Raw genomic sequence first — 23,363 nt, 5'->3', positions numbered from 1 at the left:
CGCATCCCGGGTTGCCACGGCGACAGCGGGGATGCTGCGCCCCCCGGGCTGGGAACTGCTGGGTCTTGAAGGGGTTCAGAGGCCTCCTAAGGGTCTGGATAGCTGCGGGACTTCTGTGAATCTAGGGGACTCCTAGGCCACTTCCTGGCACCTGGGAAGTAACGTGAGGGGGTGAGGGCCCCTTAGGGACTGCTGGGGTCTCCTAGGAATCTGGGGTGGAGTCCTAGTGAATAGAGAGTTCTTGGGGAGCTATGGAGATCTGGAGAGCTGTGAGATTGCTAGGGGGCTCTGCTGGCTGTTCAGCCCTCTACAGACCACTGGGCCAGGTCCAGATCCTGACTGGCTACTGGCATCACTCGCCTGTACCAGAGCCTCTCTGCCTACCAAGGGAATGGATTTGGCTTTGCCAGCTCAGGAGTAGCAGGAAGCTGTGGTAAGAACCTGTCAACCCCCACAAGAGCTAGCCCTTTCCCCAGCTGGGCAGGAAACAAGACACAGGCTCCAACTGACTTGCACACTCATGAGGGGCTCACAGACACAGTGCAGAGGTGACTCTTGGAAGTGCAGAGGAGTCACCCCACAATCACTGATCATGCGCTTCTCTCCATTTTCTATCTGCTTCTCCCTCTGCATTTTTGGCTTATGTGATCTCCATCCTTTAGGAGCTGTGATTTGGGGCAATGGCAGAGAGGACACAGGCGAGATCCTTTACTCAAAAGTACCAAATATCTCCCCTGGGGTTTATCCATGGCCAGACCTCCAAGACCCATGTCCACGCAGCCCAGAGCATGAAAGCAGCCTATTGTGGAGAAACTGAGACAGAATCCAGAGAAGGAACTTGCTGAATGTCAGAGCTAGGACTTTGAACATTTCTCAGAGGGTTTCAGAATCCCTCTATAGCTTGCCTCAGCCTGAGTTGGCTCCAGAGGAGACCATGGATGACCCAAAGTTATAGAGAACTTCCTGAATTGAGCTCTCACGACAGGCAGTGCAGGCTTGAGGTATGCTCAAGAGTTTCCAATTCAAAGGGACCTGCTGAGCCCATGAAATGGCTCCCGCATCTCCTAGAACACAGATCCTGCATCTCTGCAACTCCTTTCCTGGAGGATCATTCTGCACCCACTCATGTCCCCTCTGTCCCAGACACCCCTGAGGAAATGCAATAAGATGTGTGCAAACAAACATACTCTCACATAGGTATATGCAGGGATGGTGTCACTGACACACACACTTGACAATTTGCTGTATATTCATAGAGCTGCAGGAACATGGGCCAACTTGTTTACACACCCATGAGGGGTTCACAGACACAGTGACAGGTTATACACAAGCTCACACTCACACATATGGTCATGAACAAGCATAAACCTGTTACTTGTGCATGCACACACTCCAAGCTGCTTGCATGCACAGGTACCTTCACTTGCACCCACTCGGCGCTGCTCACACCCACCCAGGTGTTTCCATGGGCAGGCACATGGCTGGGAGTTCCCGGGAGCCCTCTGTGCCTCCCCTCTTCCAGCACCACTGTGGGCAAGTCAGGAGGGAATTTCCAGCTGCAAAGCTGCAACTGACAGATTTGGAGACTCCCTCCCCAGCGCTTGCTGGGCCAAGTTAATGGTTGACCAGCACCCTGCTTCCCCTGCCCTTCCCCACTGGCTGCCTAGGGTGGGTGAGGAGGGACTCACTGGTGGGCAAGGGGTGCAGCCCCCCTTGCCTTGCAGTGTGCCCAGCACTTAAAGCTCAGCTCTTGCCCCATCTGGCAGTACCCAGCACCTAGGGCATTGCCCACGTCAGCTTGGAGCCCTCTTGTGGAGGGGTCAACAGGCAAAGCCCCCATGCCCAGCACATGTTGCAGCGTGGAGGGCAGGCACAGGAGCGTTGACCTCCTTGCCCAGGCTCTGACCCTGCTGACATCCCTCTGGGACTTGTCTGCCCAGTGGGGCATTACCAGCTGAGCAGGCACTGCACACACACATTCCCCTCTGCAGTTACCTAAACCCCTACACTGGGTAACACTGGAGAAACCAGTTCCCGTGGGTTCCTTGAAGCATGGGAGGGACCCCCTTGGAGATCCCTGGAGCCCCCAGAGCAGAGGCTTGGCAGCCTGCCTCGCTGGGCAGCCAGGCAGGCTGCTCCTCACCCTATGTTTGTCCATGAGGGGCACAGGCTGATCAGGTTACTGAGACATACATGCTTGGCACTCTGCCATCCAGGTGAGGCAGCACGTGGCCCATGGCATGCCAAGTGAATGCCTTGCATGCCACCAAGCCAATGGTGTCAGCCTTGTCCAGGGCTTCTCTGTGCCAGGCCCTGCAGTGGGGACTGCATTGGCGGTGGTTGGAGTGAAAAGAATACAGGAACCCTTCAAAAAACTCAGAGCCCATCACCATAGTGTCAGGGCAGGAAGCCGTACTTCTGGCATGAGGCATGAGTGGAGGGACCATGGAGTGCAGGTCACTGCAAACATCCAGGTCAGGTGGGGGGGGGGGCACAAACTGGCACCCCCAAGCGATAATGACCATGGGTGATGGGAGCAGAGCCCTCATGCAGCCTGGAAGGTGCAGAGTAACTCACCCTCATCCATGCACATCTTGGCTTGACAACCATAGAGAAAATCAGGGAGTGGATAAAAATGAGGCAGGCTTTGCCACAGGTCCCAGCAATGCCAGCACAAACCAGAGGCTTGAGGGAGTGCGGCTGACTGGGACTGGCAGCTGGGGCAGGACAGCTCTCTGGCCAATCCCATTCCAGTACGGTGGTCAGCACTTCCCAGCCCTCCCCAGGAAGTGCTGTGGCACACCAGTTTTAAATAGCTTTATTAGTGGAAGCTCTGTGCCCGCATCCCCCACCACGGGGGCCACGGGGATGCCAGGCAGCCCCATGATGTAATCTGGGGAAGCCAGGACTCCCCAGAGCACAGAGCTGGGCTCACCCACGCTGTTCCTGCCACTGGCTCCACGTATCTCTGTCCCAGGGGGGTTGTGTGAGCCTGGAGGTGGCCCCCCAAATTGTCCTTGGCTGACCCCAGGCTGTCAGACACAGAGGCTGAGCTCCTGACGGACGGAGCACTTGCGGCACTGCACCACACAGCACCAGTGGAAGCGGCAAAGGCAGTTTTCTTCCAACACCACTGTCTCATCCCGGTGCCCTCGCCCGCAGCACAGTAGGTCGCACCCACTCGTGTCCATGGCTGTGCTGTTGCAGACACGGCCCCGGGTGCCCAATGAGCCTGTCTTACGGTTAGCCGAGCAGAAATCAGGCGAGTCAGCAGAGTAGATGAGGTCCTGCTTGTCAGGGGGCTTGATGTTGTCACCCACAGGAATGAGGGTTTTCCCGTCGTTCCCTCCCATCACCTTGAAAGCCCCATTGAAGCGCTCCAGCAGGCGGTCCCCCACCTCACGGAAATGGGGCATCTTCCGCCAGCAGGTCCGCAGGGTGCAGGAGCCCGACAGCCCGTGGCATTTGCACTCTGTCCTCATGTAGCTGCGCACCGCCTGGGGAAGAGACGGTGATGTTCAGCCCTTGCTCCCCTGCCTCCCTGCCCAGCATCCCCAGCCAAAATCCTGCCTCCCCCTGGGGGAGAGGTCTGGGAGTGGAGAGGGGCACAGGGGGTTTCCAAAGCACCTGCAAAGAGTTCCTGAAAAATACTGGGTCCGCATTTCAGCCGAAGCTGGTGCAGGTACATGGCTTGGGGAAATTAAGGGTGGAGGGCTGAGCTGGGTAGGGCACAGATACCTGCAGAGGACAAGGAGCACAGGGGCCTTACCAAGCGCCCGGCTTCGTTGTTGTGCAGGTCGATAAGAGCTCGAATGTCATTTTTGCCTTTCTTGTTCTTGGCATCCATAAACTGCTGGGATTTCTCGTAGCCGAACTGCACATCGTCCCCACAGCCCCCCCACTCCCAGGCCGTGCCCTCCGTGCCCGGACCCGCCGTGGGGGAGGGAGGAGTCCGGCTCCGTGTCAGCTCGCAGCCGCACTGCAGCAGCTCTCCCATGCTGCAGGCCTGTGTGATGGCGTGGCTCACCCCGGCCGCCGTGATGGCATACACGAAGGCTGTTTCACGGATATCTGCAGGAGAACAGACAGGGCCAGGATGTGGGGTCAGCTCCGGCAAAGGCTCTGCAAACAAAGCACCGCCCCCCCGGGCTAGCATCCCATGGCGGCTAAGACCTCCCACTTCTCGCCCTTTTCATCTGTGCTCAACGTTGCTCCCCGGGTGATGCACCCACCTAGGTACAGGATGCCTGGGGCAGGAACTGCCTCTTGCAAGCAGATATGAAGAATGTGGGGGATGGCCAGGCCATGCCAGTGTTCCTCCACCCCAGCTGTGGAGAGACAACCTCCTCTTGCAAGGATGGGTGCTGCCCCATAGGAAAGAGGGAAGCTTGGAGAGCAGGGGCGGTCCCAGGTGGTACTCACAGCTTCCTCACACTACCCTGCAATATCCCTCCAAGCAGGAAAAATCCTATCCCCAGATGCAAACTGGCACCTGGACAGAAGCACTGAGAGGGATATGGAGGATGCCACTCACTCCCCTGCAGGGTGGCAGCAATGAAGCCGTGCTGCCTGCTCTGCCCCCATACCTGCTTTGCCATGGGGCACCGCCTGCCCCCCTCTCTCCACCAGCGCAGCCTCCACCCTGCAGGATTATTTATTATTAGTATTTGCTCCTGTCTCTCTCTGCTCCGGGACACAAATTCCAAGCATCTTTCCCCTGCCCAGACCTGCCGCTCGCAGCCGCAGCCAGCGGGGGATTCTGGCAGCGGGAGTGTGGCGCCCTGCTAAGGGGGCTCCTGTGCTCCCCCTACTCTGTGCCGGCGGAACCCCTGCCCACCCAAAAGCCAGGGCAAGACTGGCCCAGGGTGATGACACGCAGGGGGTTCCTGGGGAGGGAGGGGAAGATAAGCTTTGGGTGGTGACCCGTCCCCCCATCTCCAGCATTCTGACTTGGGGAGGCTGTGGGAAGAGGGATTCCAGGGCACCAGTTCCATGAGTGGCTTCTCCAAAAACCCACGCAGCAAGTGAGTCCCACTAGTGTTAGCAGGAACTGGGCACACCAGTACCTTTTTGACAATGCCACCCAAGGGATGCCACCCCCTCCCCAAGCCCTCCTGCCCCCCCAAGCCACCTGACCACCCGCCTGCTCCTGCCTGGGCCTGGTAGAGCCCTCAGCAGGCAGCCCATAGCTGGCAGAGCTCCCCATGCCACCCTGCCAGCTGGGCCCAGAGGGATGCCACTCCTCTGACAGCTCCTCCAGACACGCGGCTGCCCCTACGCCAGCCTGCCCTGGCATGCCGTGCCTGCCACAGGCAGCAGGGAGGGAAGAGGGGACAGCTTTGTCTGTGCCAGGGAGACCACAACTGGAAACAGGAGCCCATTGCAGCATCCTTGGATAGAAAAGGTACTCATCCTGGATGGGAGGTACTCATCTGATGGAGCTGGGAACCCCAAAAATGCTAGGATGCTTTATGCATGCCTATAGGATTACTGGGAGTCTGGTGCCTACAGGCATCTCATCCCCCATGGCTTCTGACGCCCATCTTGTGGCCTTGAGGACCTCCACACCTCTGCCTGGGATGCCCCATGTCCTCAGAGTGCCAGGGACTCCCAAACTTACCCCTGTCTTCAGGATATTGCTTATCTCTACCACCCCAGCAATGAGGCTGGACCAACATGGTGGCTCCCTCAGCATCCCCATGCCTGATGTGCCTGTGTCTCCCCCAACCTAAGCTGCTCCTGGGTTACCAGCAGCACATCAATCAGTATCTTTCAGTCTGGCCGTTGCATTCTGGTACCATCCTACTTGCGATCTGGACCCCTGCCTGGCACAGATCCCACCTGCCTTGCTGCCAGGTTGGGGTGAAAAGAGGTGACCCCAGAGGCAAGAGTGTCCCCCATGTGCTGTGGCTCTCTACCACTTGACTGAATACACCTTCCTCTGTTGGGGGCAACCCACACCTGCAAAATGAGCCTGTCCCCCTTCCACAGGCCAGTGTCTCCCTCAGAGAGACCCCCATTGGCACCTGCAGCCACTGGGTGCCCAGGGCACCCCACCCTTTCCAATGCCCCCAGGGAGGCCACCCTGACCCCTCTTCATGGCCCAAGGACATACCCACTTTACCTGTGCCTGACCATGCACGAACAGGAGATGTGACGGCCAAGGAGACTGGGGCTTGCTCCAACGTCTTCATCTACTATGGCACAGGGACTGACATGGGAACAGGGACAGGACTAAATTCACCTCCCACTAAGTGATCCTACCAGCCTGAGGTGCTTCAGACTTGTGGTCCCCCCCTTGCTTGAATCACCATCCATCCCCAGCCTCTCTTCCTGGGGAGCATGTCAGGGTTTTCCCCTCCCTTACACGCTGACAGGTGCCCTCTTGCTCTGCTCCTTCTCTGACTTTGATGCAGCAGGGCCAGGCTTGGACCACTGTATCCGTCTGGCTGGATACTGTGTATCCCTTCTTGCCCCTGGCCCTGTTCCTTGGGGTGACATCAGGGTGCCCACCCACAGGCACAGGGACAGGGGACAAGCACCCCTCTCCTCTGCTTCCTGCAAGACCAGGAGGAGGGAAGTGAAGGGTACCCACAGGGTGAGGGGCAGCTCCCAGAGGCTGCGCACTGCCTTCCACCTAGGCCCCTTCCCCCAGCACACCCTGGGGTCCTGGGGGAGCAGTAAATCACTGCCAGACAAGGGTGCATTCTTGGGCTTCATGAAGCCCCGTGCTGTCTGGGAGCATCGGTAATTGCTTCATTACAACACAGGAAGACATGTCCCAGCAGTAAAACCTCATTGTGACTGCATCAGGGAACGCTGAACAACCCCCTACATGCACACACACACACACACATACACACATAGGTTTGCACGCCAAGACTGCTCCAGGAGTCCTGGGGGGGGGTGTAACCGGATGGAGGCTTTTTGGAAAAACGGGAGGCTGAGGAAGCACTGGCCTTACCCTGCTGTAAGATCTTGCCGAAGTACTTGCTGTGGCTGGTGCAGTTCCAGCGGCGGAAGCGGAATTGGTACTGGCACTCCCGGACGCCCAGCTTGGTGCCCTTGGCCACCTCCTGTACAATCTCTGGCTCCAGCTGGCACAGCTCCGCCTGCTTGCCTGCCAGCCGCTTCGTCTTGCGGCAGATGCTGTTGGGGTCCATGACCAGAGGGCTCCCCACTGCCCTGCAGGAGGGGACAGACGAGCAGAGCAAAACCAGCACCCAAGCTCAGGAGGGATCAAGGTGTGGATGGGGCATGACGAGACCTGCTCCCAGGGACAGAGCAGGGCCTCAGGGCAGTGACAGTTCAGTGCTGAGCTCAGGTGACAAAGGGACAGAGAGAGATATGCAGGGAGGACAGGACAAAAGGTATGGATGGCACCTGTGTGCCATCACCCAGGGGATACCTTCCCCTACCCAGCCAGCAGGGGAATGGGGAGGATCCCCAGCCATGGAACTGGCTACGGGATGATGCTGGAACATACCACTCCATACCATTGGGGGCATCCCAAGGGGTAATGGCAGTGTCCCTGATGGGAGATGGCAGAGATACTGTGCTACTCAGCACCTGCTCTTTGGGTCTGGCGCTGACCCAATTCAGCCTCGGCATCTCAGTATGACTGATGCCTGGTGCAGCTGCATCTCCCAGAGCTGTGGACACAGTGAGGAGCCCATTAAGTGCTCTTGGAGCATCTCCCCCTCTCCAGGGGGGCTCTCTGCTTTACCCTGTGGGAGACAAGATGTGTGACCTTGCCTATGATAAAGCACCTTGGCTGCTGGCCAGGTTCCTGCGCTCACCTCCCTGAATCCAGGCACTAGGTCCAGGGAATGGAACTGCAGGCGGGTGCAGGAGTGCGAGGGAGGGATGCAGGTGGCATCGTGAGCTCTGCCAATGCCAACGCGGGAGGGCAAGTCTTGGCTGGGCCCATGTCAGAGGTGGCTCCTCCTTGCCAGCACAGCTGGAGCGAGATGCCTGGCTCTCTGAGCTGGGAGGCAAAGTCTGAGCATGATGCCGTGCTCCCCAGTGTGCCGCTGGCTACAGAAACTTCAGTGCTTTCCCCACACATTTCGCCCGGAGTGCCCTCCACAGCGCAGCTCGTGGAACTCTGCAGCCCGCCGGCACTTTGCCACATGCTGAGGCGGGAGATGCTCCAGCTGTGCCTTGGGCAACACAGGAGCCGCAGTGGTTAGAGGGCAGGCGTGCCACACTGACGGCCTCACACCCATGCCTCCCATCCCATGGCAAGGAGGCAGTGTGGCCATGGGCCACACAAATTTAGCACACCCTAAACACGGTCCCACTCAGCCCTCCCTCACCTCCAGCACCGCTCTTGTGGGCTCAGAGCTCACCCTGCTCAACAACATGATTTTCCTGTCTGTGGATACCCACAGAACCTATGGGTTGGACTCAGCATACCCCAACACCTAGGGGTGCCTGAGGACAGTGAAGCCGCATTCCCTGGAGTCCCCTGGGGAGCAGTGCATGGGCAGCCTGTGCTGCCGTCGCCCTCACTCGCTGGGGAGCATCGCCTGCACTGCAACTTCCAAACCCAGAGCTTTATAATCTGGCCAAGCCCCAGGGGCTCAAAAATCACAAGCTGAATCTCTGTATAACTGTGTTCTGGGTTTCCTTTTCACTCTCACCCAGCTGGGGGTCTGTGTTTGGGATACTAAGCTGCAGGACTTTGCTTGCCATCCTGTCCCCAGTGCAAGCTCCCTCCAAGGTCTGAAGCTCAAGGTCCTGCCAGGATTTCCCTGCCCCAAGCCAGGCTCCCCAGCTGCCTGCATCTCATGCCCATCAGACCCCAGCTTGGCTTAGGGAGGACGTGCTCTCTTGCACAGCCTGGAAAAGGAGCCCTTATGCTTTGGCTGGAGGCTTAAAGGGTTAAACAGCTCAACAGAGATGCACAGCCTGGAAAGGGGATCTCCAGCAGGGAGACTGAGGCAAGCCCACACTCCTGCTGGGAAGAACCCATTTCCCTTTGCTCCTGGCAGCTCAGCTTCCCTTTGCTACACCTCTCCAAAGGGATGGGGCAGCTAGGGAAGCCTTTCAGAACTGTGGCTTGCCTGGCACAGCTCCCCCATAGATGGGGAAACTGAGGCCCACATGGAACATAACCAGAAAATCTGCCCAGTCTAATCCCATGATGACCACACAGGGATCCAAGCCTCAATGCTGGGCTCCAAATTTGCTGTCCTTAGGGACCGTGGGCTCCCAACATCTACAACAGGACAGCAGAGGTTTGGCTGCTTCCTCCAGTGGGGTGGGGAAGAAGGGGAGCTGGGATGGGACTTTCATTAAGAGATGACTCTTTGTACTCATATAAAAACGACGCGCTCGTGCCCCAGGGCCATCAGATCAAATACTGAACTGCGGTTCACCCCAGCCCGCTGGATCAAGCCGGGAAGAAGAGCTCAGCCCTGCAGGGCTGGGGGGCGGCTCCCCGGCACCACGGGGGTCCCCACCCATGGTCCAGGCAGCAGCAAAACTGGCTGGAGAACGCGGGAGCTCGCTGTCCGTGCTGACGAGGCGTGGGGTGGGCTGCCTAAGTCCAACACAATATTAATTTCCGCTGGGCTCCACTTTCTGGCACAGGGAGGCTGCTGGGAGCCCAAGAGCTGTTTTGCTTTGGAGGGTTCGGAGAGGGGGGGAGCATGGGGGGAGACAAGGGCAAGAAAAATGCTGCCAAACTGCTACCACTTTGGCAAGGGCTCCAGCACAGGGCCCAGATCTGCCTGAGCTTGTCCTGCTCCAAGGCCTCCTGCATCTACAATTAAGGTGCCCCACCTCTGCCGCTGGGCACTCCTCCCCCTGCCCTGGTGAAGGAACAGGGTCGCCAGCCAGGCTCCCCACAACTTACCTGAGGCACCCCGGCCCCCCCTACCACCTCCTGCCTGAGAGCCCCCAGCCAGGCTCAGCGGCTCAGCAGCATCCGTCCCATCTGCCCCAAGTACCCTTCTGGCTGCCAGAACTGCTGCCGGGTGGCTGCTATCTTGCCCCCAGAGAAGATGGGATGATGAGCCCCGCTTCCCGACCCAATTCCCAGCACCCCTGTGTAAGCAAAACAAGCCCCATTGGTGAAAGAGGAGACTGAGGCACAGAAAAGGAGCTGCAATCCACCACCAGACTGCTGCTGTCACCCCTTAGGCTGTCAACAACCGCAACCTGAGCCCTGTCCCAGTGACACACACCAAACAGGAGTCACTGGGGCTTCTGATGCAACCCCTCTGCTCCAGATGCTGCCCCTGTGCAACAGAGCCGGGTGTTCCTAAGAGCCATAATCACCAGTTTTTTCCAGCTCAGCTCACAGTCACAGAGCCTCCAGTATGCCCCAGTCTCATTCCCAGATAAAATCATAGATGAAGGAGCCTGGCTCAAGTCATCATCTTCCCCTTGGGCATGGGGATGGTATGGAGCAAGGCTTCTCCCAGCCCCTGTCAGTAGACAGGATCAAGGGGAGCCAGTGAGGTCCTGGTTTGCAGGAAGCCAATGGAGTGAGGCTGGCAGAATCATGCAGTGAGAAAGAGGATGGTCAGCCTTCAAAAGTGGCACCCACATCTTGGGTGAAAAATGCCTCCTTTGATCCTGATGGCCTTGAAACCCCAAAGGAGAGCAGTGGTTGTGCCATACCAGCTCCACGTTGGACCTGCTAGGTCTACATCCATTGAGTATTGCTGCCTGGGCGCTCCCATGTGGCAAGGGGACGCTGCTGTGGGGTAGTAAGGGCATGTCTTGCCTCACATCCAGGTCTCTATCCCAGTCCCTGAGTGCCGTCAGGAAGGGAGTGCGCAATGCTGGGGTACCCGGCTCATCGCTCTGAGCCCACAGGTGCTTCTGCATCCACTTGGAGAGGTAAGAACTGCAGGATGGAGAACTGATCTCCATCCCTTGGGGGAACAGGTCACCCCATGTCCCACACAATGATGACACATTCAGTGACAGCCCTACAAGGAAGTCAAACCCGAAGGGAACCTGCCTCTTTCCGAGGTGTGCAAACAGGGTGAGGGGGACACACAGAAGAATTTTCACCCGACCAGCTTGCGCTTCAGCTCATGCTGAAGTGTAGCGGGCGCTCGACCCCTCACCCGCGGCGATGCGTGGGTGCTGCCACTAACCGGGGCAGCTGGGTGTGGAAAACAGAGCAGGAGGCCCATGAGGGTGTGGTGAGTAAGCAACAAGTCACTGCCCTGGAGGGGGCACAGCCAGGGTTTGGCTGCTGAGCAGGATGGGGGCACTGAGGGAGCAGGAAATGCCGCAGGTTGGGGAGAGCAGGGGGACTCTGTGCCCTGCCTTCCTCTTTACAGCTCCTTGGCAAGAATGTCATGCAAACAGCTGGGCAGCTGCCTAAAGAAAAGAGGCTTTGGCTTGGCATGGCATGGCATCAACCCATGGACCTGCTGGTTGCAGGGTCATGTTGAGGCCAGGTGCTTGTGAACAGTAGCTGCCCAAACTTGTGGTACAGGTACCAGGGAGGATGAAGGGAGCAGATACCTGCAGAGATGGGGGTCCTAAAGCTGTGTCCAAACCCTAGAAGGGCTGGGATAAAAAGTAAGAGATCCACCCACCCGTGGTCAGTGTGTTCTTCCTCCGGGTTCTGGCAGAGGCTGGAGCTGGGGTGGCATGAGGGCTGGGCTAGCTTATGTCCAAATACAGGTGCCACATGTGGCAGCAGGACCCTGCAAATTCTGAGCAAATATCGGGGTGTGCTCAGCTCTGCACAGCACCCTCCTACATGAGGGGTATTTGAAGGGATCAAGCCTCTGATGCAAAGCCCAGACAAGCCCTCCAGTTTGGGGTATGTGTAGGGCAGGGCTGGAGAGCCTGGGTGTCAGCAAGTGAGAGTGGATGTGACCAGGAGCAAGGACGAGGGATGGCATGGGTGAAGGCTCAGTTGCTTTGGGAGAGAACACAAGTAGCCTAACGCTGGAGCCAGTAGCCATCTCAAAAAGTGCAAGGGAAACATTTTCCTCTTGAAAAACCCAGAGGGTCAGCAGCTGCTTTAATAGGGGCACAGAGAGATGGCACTGGTCAGGAGCCACCACACTGGGACATTCATTGCTTCCTGTATGGTGCTGCTCCAGGGGTGAGGGCATGCCCAGGATGGCTGGGCAGCCCCATCTGCTGCGCACTGTGGAGTGGCAGCTGTAGGTCAGCAAGTCCAGAGAGTGACTCACAGTGCTCACCCAAAGTCATGCAGGCAGGGCCCTACAGCCCAGCAGCCTGCTCTTACAGGCTCTCAGCAGTCTGGGTGCTGGTCAGGGCAGTGGAAGAGAAGGGGAGGCCACTGGTGCATGAAACCATCCAGAGCTGTGTGGATCAGGGGATGCAGGACTGAGACTCTCAAACAAGGGTACAGCCACAGTGCTAGGGGGTGGGTCCTCCATGAGTGCCTCTGAAGAAGCCCCATGGAAAACTGGAGGTGCAGTGCTCTTGTGCACGGATGGGAAGGGGATGGAAGGCAGGTGTCCATCTCTCCAGGCCCCATCAGACCCACAGCTGGAATGGAGCACATCTTAGCTGGAATGGTTTTCTCCCTTGCTCTCTCTTCCATCTCCCAGCTGCTCTCAGCCATGCCTATGGAGAGCCAATGGGCACTCAGGAAGCCTGGCTTTGCTCACCCCCGTCCCCCCAGTGCCTCTGTTCCTGCAAGCACAGCCCAACCACAAACCGGCTTGGCTGAAATCATGCCCTGAACCTGCCCGGGGCTCCTCAGACACTACATCTGCAAGCCCTGTATCCTTCACCCTCTGGGCCAGCCCAGGAGCCCCAGGCAGTCCCTACTTGTCCTGCTCAGGGAGAAATCACTGTTGCACAAGGAGCTGGGTGAGAAACACCTAAAGAAGAGGGGAGGAGGAAGAAAGAGAATTTACTGGGCTGGTGGAAGCAAGGGGAGCCTATTCCCTGCAGCCTGGCACTAACCAAGGTACCAGCAGCACCTGAGTGGCACAACTTCCATTGGCACTGACCATAGCCTGCTCCCTCTGCCATGGAAAGGTCTGCGTCTGCCTGTGCCCCTTTGCTTCTTCTTAGACACAGGGGCACAGGGTGTGTCTAAGGTGGTGTGACTGTATCTTCAGTGAGCACTGTGGGGGCATCCTAACACAACGAGGATGCTCTTTCTCAGGCTACAACGTCACTAGCATGATGTCAGTGCTCGTACGTCACACTTGAACCTTTTTCCATAGGTGCAGCCATCTGCCAGGATCCCAACAGGTGCAGTTACCACCCATGAGTGGCCAGGTGTCATGCTTTTAATTAACTTTACCTTAGCTAAAACCAGGACACCAGGCCTGGCTGCATGCCTTGTCTGGGGACTGTGTCTCCTGGGACCCGACCCAGCTACACCCCATTGTGCCTCTCTCAAAAATTAGTTTGCCACCAGTGGGTGAAAAAATTGCCTCAAACAGGCAACCCCTGCATCCCCACCACCACACAGCTAATGTACTAAGGGGTGGGATAGAGGGGGCAGTAAAGACATTCCTTTCTTTCCCAGGGGAACATGCCCCCTTGGCTAAGCACTCACAGGTGCCCAGTGATGCACACATAAAGGTGTGCCAGTGAAGTTCCTATGCACCAGTGACAGCAACAGCAAGGAACACCTCTATCAATGCCACCAGTCTTGGGGCTTCCAGGAACTCTGGCACAACATATGGCTGTATACTTGAACCCCTCTCTTCCAACAGCAAACCTCACAAACACCAGTGCTACCCAGACCTGGGAGACAGGACCAGGAGCAGACATATGGGAAGATGCCTCATGAGCTGGCTCAAGGGGTCAGGCAGCACCCAGACTTCCCTCCCCAGCATGGGAAGAGCTCTCTGGAAATAAGGGATGATCTCAGCCAGGGGCCAAAACCCAAGCTCTGTGGAAAGCAGCTCATGTATCAGCCAGCTGCTCTTGTGCCCTGTCCCGGGAAGCCCAGCACGTCCATTTGGTGGTGCTGGTGGCCTCATCCACACACCACCTCCACCTCCTCTGGGCTTGCTGGCTCCAGAGTGAAGTAGAGTGCAAGCTGGTGATCCCTCTGCAGCCATTCCACTGCCCAGTGCATTCAGCCATGTTGCAGGCATTATTCTTATTATTCTTAAATAAAAGGTTCCTTCCCTTCTTATTTTTTAAAAGAAGAAAAAACAAGTTTGACCCCTTGCCCTCCTCTGCCAAATCCTGCTAATCTCCCCAAGTCGGTTCTGCCAGCGCACGCACGGCATGGTCACAGCATCAGCAGGACCCAGGCTCCACGGTAAGATGTGGCTCTGAGCTGCCAGGGCAGGGGGCAGCAGTACCCCAGCATCCTGCCCTTGCCGGTGCCGTCTGCCTGCCCCTAAATTGAAGGCAAAATTAACTTCTGCTTCACCTTTACCTGCTCCAGCCATGGGTAGATGTCCTCAAAGCTGGAGCACAGGGCATGAGACTGAAGGTGAGGGCTCACTGGGTGAGTATTGATGAGGATGGGGCAGAGAAAGCATGGAGAGCTGAAGGGACAGCTGTGTATGGGTCTGAGAATTAGCGAGAGAAATACAGCAGGTCTCAGGCAGCAGGAGGGAATGAGTCCTGCATATCTACCCTGAGGTGGGTGGCAGGGAGCATGGAGATCTTACACACACACCCTGCCCCAACCAGGGCTTGCCCTGCCTCATTCTCCCCTCCTCTAGCAAAAAACCAAGGCAAGCCCCTCTCAGACCCATGTTAAACCTTTGTCTGGTAATAAACCAAGTTTTTGCTCTGGGGACAAACTTAGCTGGTGTACAGCTGACCATAACAGTACCATTTATACTCACCAAGGCCCCTGCTTTTGCCCTGCATCCCTGGAGCCAGGGCTAGCAAAGGGAATGGAGATGTAGAATAAATCACTGGTGGGCAGGCAGTGGACCAAGAGGGGAAAGGCTTATGGAGAGCTTTATTTTAGGGGTCAAAAGAGTGTGACAATGTGGAGACGAATAGCCTCAGATAATGAATGATAGCCCGGACGGCACGCCGGGGAGCTGGAATCTAAGCACTTAAAACCGGATAAAGACAGGCTGGGTGAAATTCTTAATAGATTTAAATAGTTCATGTTTCGACAGATACCTGGGCTTTCCAAGGCTGGGTCCCAGCTCTGTGCCTGTAATGAATCCCCCACCCCCTCTGGTATCCTGCAAGGCACCGTCTCTGCCTTTGATGAAGGCACCATTACAAATAGGGGTTTTGTCCCTGCTGTGTCCAGGCCACTGTTCAGGGGGGACACGCTAGGGACCCTCGGGCTTTTAATTAAAGTTGACTTATTGGAGGGGTCTGGAGGCCCCTACCCCACCTTCCCCACCCCTCAGGCATACAACCCTCCTAGGCTGAAGGCTTGAAGTGCAGGGAGGCAGACTGCAGCTCTCCCCACAGGACCTGTGTGCCCCATACCCCTGGGGCAGCTCCAGCCTGCTGTTCCCAACACACTTGTGTGCCCAAACCCTGACAGCATGTGAGTGCCTTGATCTGGATCCTCCTGGCCAGCAAGCAGCAGTTCCTACCCAAGTTGTGCCTTGGGTGTAGGGGACTCTGTTATCCCCAAGTTGGGGTGGGAGGACCAGCCCCGGAGATCGAGGGACCCTGCGTGCCCTCCTGCATCCTCCCCCCCCCGGGATGTCCTACTCACCACCAGAGCCCGATGATATTGGCGGGGCAGAGGAGGATGAAGAAGAGCCCCAGCTGGGTCCGGGAAGAAGGCAGCATCCTGCCAGGGCTGAGGGAAGCGTCGAACCCGCTCCGCGCCACCCGCGGTGAGCCGGGCTGCCCCGAGGGTCTGGCCGGGGCCCCGGCGGGTGGGTGCCCGGTGCCTCCCTCCGCCGGGCCGGGCCGGGCGGGCAACGCGGCCGGCAGGGCCGGGCCGGGCCGGGCCGGGTTGGGTTGGGCTGGGCTGGACTGGGCAGGCAACTCCGGGCGGCTGGAGCGCGGCGCGGAGGCTGCTCCGGAGAAGGAGGAGGAGGAGGGACGGGGCTGCGAAAGCATCTGCTCCGACAGGGAAACCGGAGCCCGGGGGGACGGACAGGGCGGGCCGGGCGGGGGGACTCCCGGGTGCCAGGCTCGGCTCCCGGCGCACAGCCACGGCCACGATGTGGGCACGGCCACGGCCACGGGCACCCTCCGGCAGTGGGACGGTGGCCTCAGCCTGTCCAGCCCCGCGTCCCGCCGCCGCGCTTGGACGTGTAGTCCTTTTTGCGGGACCTGCCTGGCACAGCACTGCCCGGCTCCGCTCATGGTCCTGCCGCAGCCCTGCCAAACTCGACCCGGCCTCGAGGTGTCCCCAACACCTGCCCATCACACTCCTGCCCGACCCTGACATCCTCGGCATGGCCTTGCCAAAACCTGGAGTCCCTGTGTTGCCTGCCAGCACAGCCCTGCCTGGCCCCTGTCCCCACACTGGGTTTGCCTGGAGCCTGTCCTCAGACCAGTCTGTCCTGCCTGGGGATGCTGGAGGAGTGACCCCTCGCAAACATCTCCCAACACTTGGCTCCAATACCTCTGGAGAGACATGCCTGGGGCAGGGGAGAATGATGGGAGTCAGCCCCAGGAGAAAAGAGACCAGGAGGAGTGCAGTGAGGGATAGCTTGTTCATGGTGATTTCATCTCAGGTGCAGCCAGGACACAGGAGGGAGACAGCCCCCAGCACTGGATCAACAGGAGGAGTAGCAGGAGTTGCCTAGGGCAGGAGGAAACTGAGGTGCCTGAAAGATAACAGAGGGCACACCAGGGCTAGGCAGCTGGGGACAGAAGGAACCAGTACCCATAGGCTGCCACCCCAATTCTCTTCTCCCAGAGGAGCCTCAGGAATGGTCTTCTAGTGCTCTGGATTTCTGATTCTTCTTGTACTGTTCGTGACTCCCAGCAGAGTTTGGGGATGCAGCTTCCAGCCATGTAGCATCCAGGCCATAGATCCTAGGGCTGGGGCAGCCACCCTGGGGAGTCCAATAGACTTCTGCACCCACCACCACTGAGCACCCATTGGGTTACCCCCAGAGACCAGGGGGTGTCTGCCACCAGTGATGGGCAAAGCAGAGCACTCTCTCTTGCTGGTGAGCTCACCACTCCCTCCAGCAGCGACTTGAGCTCTGTCCCCCTTCCTGGCCTCCCATCTCCTGCCCATCTCTAGCCTCTGGGTTGCCCATCACTGCTCCCTTTGCTTCAACCACCAACAGTTTCACCCCTTCACCTGGGCATGTTGACTCCCCACCAGCAGCATTTGGTGATGAATGACTCAGGTTTTATCTGCAGCTTGGCACAATTCTCCTCTTCCTCCTGGGCACAGGAGATAAGAGACTCCCACCACCTCTGGAGATTTCACACCTGCTCCTTCTCTACCATCCTTCACAGCAACTGAGCTCCCGGTCTGCACCCTTGGTATTGTGACCAGGACTGAGCTGCTCTGGCCACAGCATGGGGACACAGGGGCACAGAACTTTCCCTGAGCAGGGCACTGCATCTGGGCTACCACACCATGTCCAGTCCCTGTTGTCTTTTGCCTTCACCCACCAGCCTCCATCCTACCTGCCCTACAGGAATCTCATCACCTCGAATCTTAGGGGGAAAGTCAGCAAAGAGTAGCAGGGGACATCCCTGCTAAGGCTTGGGGAGTCTGACACGGTGCCCAGGGGCCCAGCCCCTGCAGCAGAGCTTGCTTGCAACACACGGCTCATCTGCCGGCGTGTTGAAAGTGCCTGTTGTCCCCCCCGCCCCTAGCGCCTGGCCTCCTCGCAAAGGCAGAGCAGGGCAGGTGAGAAGCCTTTATCTGATTTCCTAAGGGCAGAAAAATCCCTTTGATTTTGCCCCGAAGAGGGGAGCGGAGTGGGGGGGAGTGCCGTCTCGACGAGCAGGTGCGGCTGGTGCTCAGCAACTCGCCTTATCATGTCCTAGCTCTGCGTGAGGCTGGAGGGGGCCGGGGGGGCTGTGATGCCCCCAGCACGCATATGGGAACTGGCCCCATTGCTTGGGTCCTATAGCAAACCCCCCTGAGAGGGGCTAGTGGGGGGAGGGTGAACAAAGGTAGGCTCCTTGCCTTGTGCCTGGACCAGAAGGACTGGGATGGAGGGATGCCAGGGCTTTGCCCTTGTTTCACAGCTTTTCTCACAGCTGCATAAAAATTCTCCTTTAGCAAGGGGAAACTGAGGCATAGAGATGCTGAGACCTGATTAAGCAGCCAGGGTGTGATAGCCTGCTCCCCTAGCCCCAGTAGTTTTCTCACTGACTCCCCTTCTGCAACAAGACCTAAAGGGACACATACTTCAGGGGACAAGGACACAGTGGTGACACTGAGCCAAGGCAATGGGGGTGCCACTGCCACCCTGAAGCAGCCTCCACTGTCGCAGCTGAGCCTTTGTCTCTGCCTTTCCTCGCCTCTCGCAGCTCACTCCCCCCGCCCCCCACCCGCCCCAGCTTTTGTGTTATTACAAATTATAAAACAATTTTTTCCTGCCGTCCCGCATTCTTCTGCCTCCTGCAAGAATTTTAATGTATTTATTTTTGCTATCAGGGGAAAGCGCTGTGTTCCTCGGCCACCCCCGGGCAGCCCCAGCCCTGCTTGGCCACTGATGGAAATTAATGACGGAGGATGCAGGGGGAGAACAGACACCTCTGCACCCCTGCAGCAGAGAGGTGGGGGGGATGGGTGTCTCCCCAACCAGCCATGCTTTCCCCAGTAGAAAAGGCTGTGGAGGATAGAGAACTCAGCTGCACTGGGAAGGGTGATGGGATAGTGGGGGCTGGTCCCCAGGAGAGGCTGTAGTTTATGGGCTGAGGAGGGGACAGCTGTTGGTTGGATGGGCAGGGCCAAGGGGTGTTCTTTGGGGTCCAGCTTCAGGGTGCTGTGCTGGGTAATCATGTCCCCATATAGCAGCATGGCCTTGGAATTCTCTTGAGGAAGAGGAGACCTCCCCCAGACCCCAACCCACTCTGCCCCTTGTGACAGCATCCCCAGTGATCCCCATCCTGCTTGTGGGACAAAGCATCCCTTGAGTGCCCCATCCTGCACTCCCCACTGAACTCCCTCTGCCTCTAAGCTGGTGCCTTGATGCTGTTCTGAGCTCTGTCTCTCACTCCTGACCACATGGCCCCAAGGGCAAGGATTGGGGTGCCCCGCTCCCAGAGCCCCCCTGCCCCATAGCCACAAGGCTGGGGGGCTCTGGCTGCTGGGAGGGAGTGGACAGGGGGAGGAAAGAACGGGCCTTTCCCGCTGCGGGGAAAGCGCAGCGATTTCCAACCCAAACACCCCAGCGCTCAGCGGCTGCATACTTTCCCAGCGTCCCTCCCCTCCTTTTTATTCCTGAGGACATTGGCAATCAAACCCAGGTTGGCCCCATCTCCTGCTCCTGCAGTGAGGTCATCGAGCTGTGTTTGTGACATCCCGGCATCTCCATGGCAGCACACTGTGATGTCATAAGCTTGGGGTTGCGACCTCACGGCAGGAGGAGAATGATCTTATTAAAACAACATGGTCCCCATCTATGGCCGCTCACAGCCGGGGGACTCCAATGCAGGATAATGGACAGTGGAGAGGCCTGTGGCAGCCAGGGGGATGGTCAGGATGGAGCCCTCCCAGGGATTGTGTCCCCAGTGGGAGACGTTGATGACCCAGGGCATGATCCAGTGCTCAAAGCAGTGGGCAGTCCCCAGGGCTGAACTCCCAACTGATGCAAACACACAAGCCTTCCTTGTGCTGGGGTGGTGGTGAATTTGGGGACAGTCACTCTGACTTACTCTTCAAGGTCTCCCAGGCTCGACCACAGTGCTGCCCACCTCCAGGGCCAAGTATCTGGGGCCTTATCGGGGTGCAGAGCCCTTTCATGTCAGGCCAGTGGGTGGTAAGTGGAGCTGATGAGGACCTGTCCCCAGATCAGAGCCAACCGGTGCTGACAGCAACTATGCAGCCCATTCTCAAATTAGATGAGCCCCCCCTCTCCCTGGCCAGCACTCCTGCCCCTGCCCCATGGCTGGACACAGCCTGGGACATCGCTGCCCACTGTGCTTCTCATGGCCAACATGTCCCACACACATGCATGCACACACTGTACCCCTAAGGAGCCCTGGGCATCCCTTGGGCACTGACAGTTAGGAGACAGATGGACAGAGGGGTGAATGGGAGTGTAGACAGACAAATGGGTGGGTGGCTGTCTGGATGGACAGGTAGGTGTGGGGATGGGTGAGAAGAGTGATGCACCCATTTGTCGATGGATGGATGGATGGGTGAGTGTACAGACAGTTCAGTAGATGGATGGCTGTGAGAAAGCTACATGTAAGTGTGGATGGATGGATGGACAGAAGGACAGGAGAAAGAATGGCCCTAGCACTCTTTAGTGAGCCTGTGTGGTTCTGGATGTTGTTACTCTTTCCAAACAACCAAAGTTTCACACAGCACCAGCAAAAGCCCAGCTCTGTCATGAGAGAGAAAGGAACATTCACGTCCTAAGGGGAGAAAATTTGTCTTTCTCTCTGTGCAGCTTGAGGGCCTGACCTTGTGCTGCTGCAGCAGTCCATCCTCACTGCTAGCACAGAATCTGTTTTCCACTGCTCAGCAAGGAAACTGAGGCCAAGGGGACTGCCTGGCAGTGCAGCAAAGCTGCAACCACCCCTCTTCAAGGAAATATGGCACTGTGGTCAGTCCCACTCCTTCCAGTTCCCTGCATATCCGTCTGTCCATCCACGGGAAGGACACACGTCTCGGGCTGAGAGCGATGCCGTTGTCCTTGGGCCCCCGCGGGCCGTAAACATGATGTCATGTGGCAGCACACACAGCCCGCTCTGTGCGCGGGTCCCCAAATGGGCTTCGCAAGTTCGGCGTGGGAGGCATCAACCATGGCCCACAGCCAAGGGAACTGGAGTTGGGAGATAAAATCAGGTTTGCTTTGGGCTGGAGCAAACAGCCTTTGCAGGAGGAGTAAAGGATAGGGAGAGCAGCTGGAAGGGGGAGACACCTCCCCATCTCGGAGAGTTTGTTGAGGAGCAGAGGTGATGGGGGATGCTCCAGGAAAGCCCAGGCTGGTTTTGCCGGTCCCAGGTTGGCTCCCTTCGCGCCTACTTGACTTAGAATAACTCCATAGGCACTTGAAGTCACTAATCAGCCAGGACCACTTGAGAGCAGCCCAGGGCTGCCTCCCGTCTCCTGCGATAACGGGATGCCAACCCCGGGTTTGCTCCAGCGTCCTGCCCTCACATCCTCAGGGAAAGGTCCTGGCCCACCAGGGTCCCATGGGGCACAAAGAAGGGGGAGCCCAGATCAGAGCTTGCTGTCAGGTGCTGAGCCCCGTGCAGTGGTCTTGGAGAACACACCATTGTGCTGTTTGATTTACCTCTTGTTTCAAAAGCTTTGTGCCGTCCCCAAGCCCTTGCCTGGATCTAAGGGGTCAGATAGAGGGAAATGAGGGGAAGGGGACCTTTGGGAGAGGGCCAAGAGGGTCCCACTTGAACTCTCTGTGTGGGAGAGGAGCAGCTGTCTCCAGGCCTGGGATCTGTCTACATCCCTCTTGATCTTCCCATGTCCCCCCTGTGCAGCCCCACAAGCCCCAGCATGGCTCATGACTCAGGCAGTGACAGTGTGGTGACACACAGTTGACATGACAAGCCATCTCCAGTTAAATGCTTTGGGTTGTTTACAATCCTTGGGACCCAGGCTCAGCCTTCTCACAGCCTGGGCTTTCCTGGGCATGAGTCAAGGGATGTCCTCCCCAGGGACACCCCACTTCCCCCCCACCAGCTGTGGGAGAGCAAATCAGGGTTAGAGGATAAAGCCCTGGGAAAAATTTCCAGCTCCTGGGTGAGATTGCACAAGTCACGTAAAGAAGTTGTGCCTTCATCCCAGCAGGACGAGCAGCCAGGACCCTCCATGAGCAGTGTGTGGTGGATAGATTGAGCGGCAGAGCAGCACAGAGGGCCCACGGTGCCTGTGTCTGCATCCACAGGTCCCATCGGTGAGATGGGGTTGGACCCGACAATGCCTTCGTGGAATGAGTAGAGTTGCAGCAACCCTGTGGCAGAGTGACACACAAGATGGGACCTGCCACCCCCAGCTCCACATCCCCATGGATAAAGGCAGCATTTGCTCTCCTGCCTTTGCCCTGCTTGCCGCCAAGCTGAGCTGGCCCCGCACGGGGGGACCTCCCGGGAGCTGGCGGTGCCCCCCTCTCCTCGCGGCATTCTCCGGCGGAGGATGTGTCATGGCCCAGCCGCTTCCCTTCGGAAGTCCCCGCCGAGCGGCTCTGGGAGGGGGGTGATTCACCAGACCCTCCTGCCCTCCCTTCTGCACGGCCTCCCCCACAGCCCTGGCAGCGGCCCCGGCGGAGCCCCAGGCAGGTCTCCGACGCCGCTCCCGCCGTCCGAGGGAGGGGAGCACAGCCTAGCGGCGGGAGCGGGAAGTAGCCAGGATAACAGTGTTCCCTTCCCCGAGCGTGCTGCGGGGCACTGGGGACCGACCCGGGGAGCCGCTGCAGTGGTACAGCCTGCCCTTCCACAAGGTCCTGCACCCGGGTCAGGGTGATCCCAGTACCTGTTCTAGCTGAGTGGGAGAGGGATGGATGGATGGATGGATGGATGGATGGATGGATGGATGGATGGATGGATGGATGGATGGAGAGCAGTCCTGCAGAGAAGGACCTGGGGATACTAGTGGATCAAAAATAGTATATAAGCCGGCAATGTGCACTTGCAACCCAGAAAGCAGATCGTGTCTGAGACTGGAAAACAAGAAGCATGGCCGGCAGGGCAGGGGAGGTGATGCTCCTGCTCCACTCCGCACTCCTGAGAGCCCACGAGTGGAGTGCTGCATCCAGCTATGAGATCCTCAGTGCAAGAGAGGCATGAACCTGTTAGAACAGGTCCAGAGGCCACAAAAATAACTGGGGAGCTGGAGCACCTCTCCCATGAAAACAGGGGATTTGGGGTTATTCAACCTGGAGAAGGCACAGGAATATCTTATTGCAGGCTTTCAATATATAAACAGGTTTATAAGAAAAAGGGAGAGAGACTTTTACTCTTTTTGCAAGATGTGATGGTTTTAAACAGAAAGAGGTGGTAGGGTCCCACTCTCCAGCAAGGGGAAACGCGTTAACAGCGGTTTAGGAGGAGCCGAGGCGTCCCCTGCCGGGGGGAGCGAGAACCTGGTGTCCAGGCACCAAGCTGGGAAGGCCCCTAGCAGTCCTGTGTCCGGGGCTCTCTTGCTGCCCCGGCTGTGGGTCTGACCGGGACAGGGCAAGCGGGAGAGCCGGCTGTGAGCAGCCATGAGATGGCGGCAGGCGCTCACGCTTGGCTGTCCCAGCCTGGGGTGCCTCAGGGGTGTCTGCAGGCACAGGAATGCCTGGGTCCCGGCTCAACTAGCAGAGAGCTCACAAGGAATCAGCCTGGAACCCAGC

General features: G+C 58.0%; 1 protein-coding gene across 1 annotated transcript; it reads right to left on the bottom strand.

The window, feature by feature from the left end:
* Window positions 1-2,948: 2,948 nt before the first annotated feature.
* Window positions 2,949-15,978, bottom strand: WNT6 (Wnt family member 6). The gene is made up of 4 exons (XM_027734711.2): window positions 15,626-15,978; window positions 6,965-7,185; window positions 3,770-4,071; window positions 2,949-3,497 (listed from the first exon to the last, which is right to left on the bottom strand). The coding sequence occupies exons 1-4, from the start codon at window positions 15,976-15,978 to the stop codon at window positions 3,036-3,038; spliced, it is 1,338 nt and encodes a 445-aa protein (XP_027590512.2). The 3' UTR covers window positions 2,949-3,035.
* Window positions 15,979-23,363: the final 7,385 nt, after the last annotated feature.

This window comes from Pipra filicauda, unplaced genomic scaffold (genome assembly GCF_003945595.2).
Source record: "Pipra filicauda isolate LSUMZ 115617 unplaced genomic scaffold, ASM394559v2 scaffold241_size1546129_pilon, whole genome shotgun sequence".
In the NCBI taxonomy this organism is placed as follows: Eukaryota; Metazoa; Chordata; class Aves; order Passeriformes; family Pipridae; genus Pipra; species Pipra filicauda.
The sequence above is the reverse complement of the archived record's forward strand: the minus strand, read 5'-3'. Positions and strand labels throughout refer to the sequence as shown.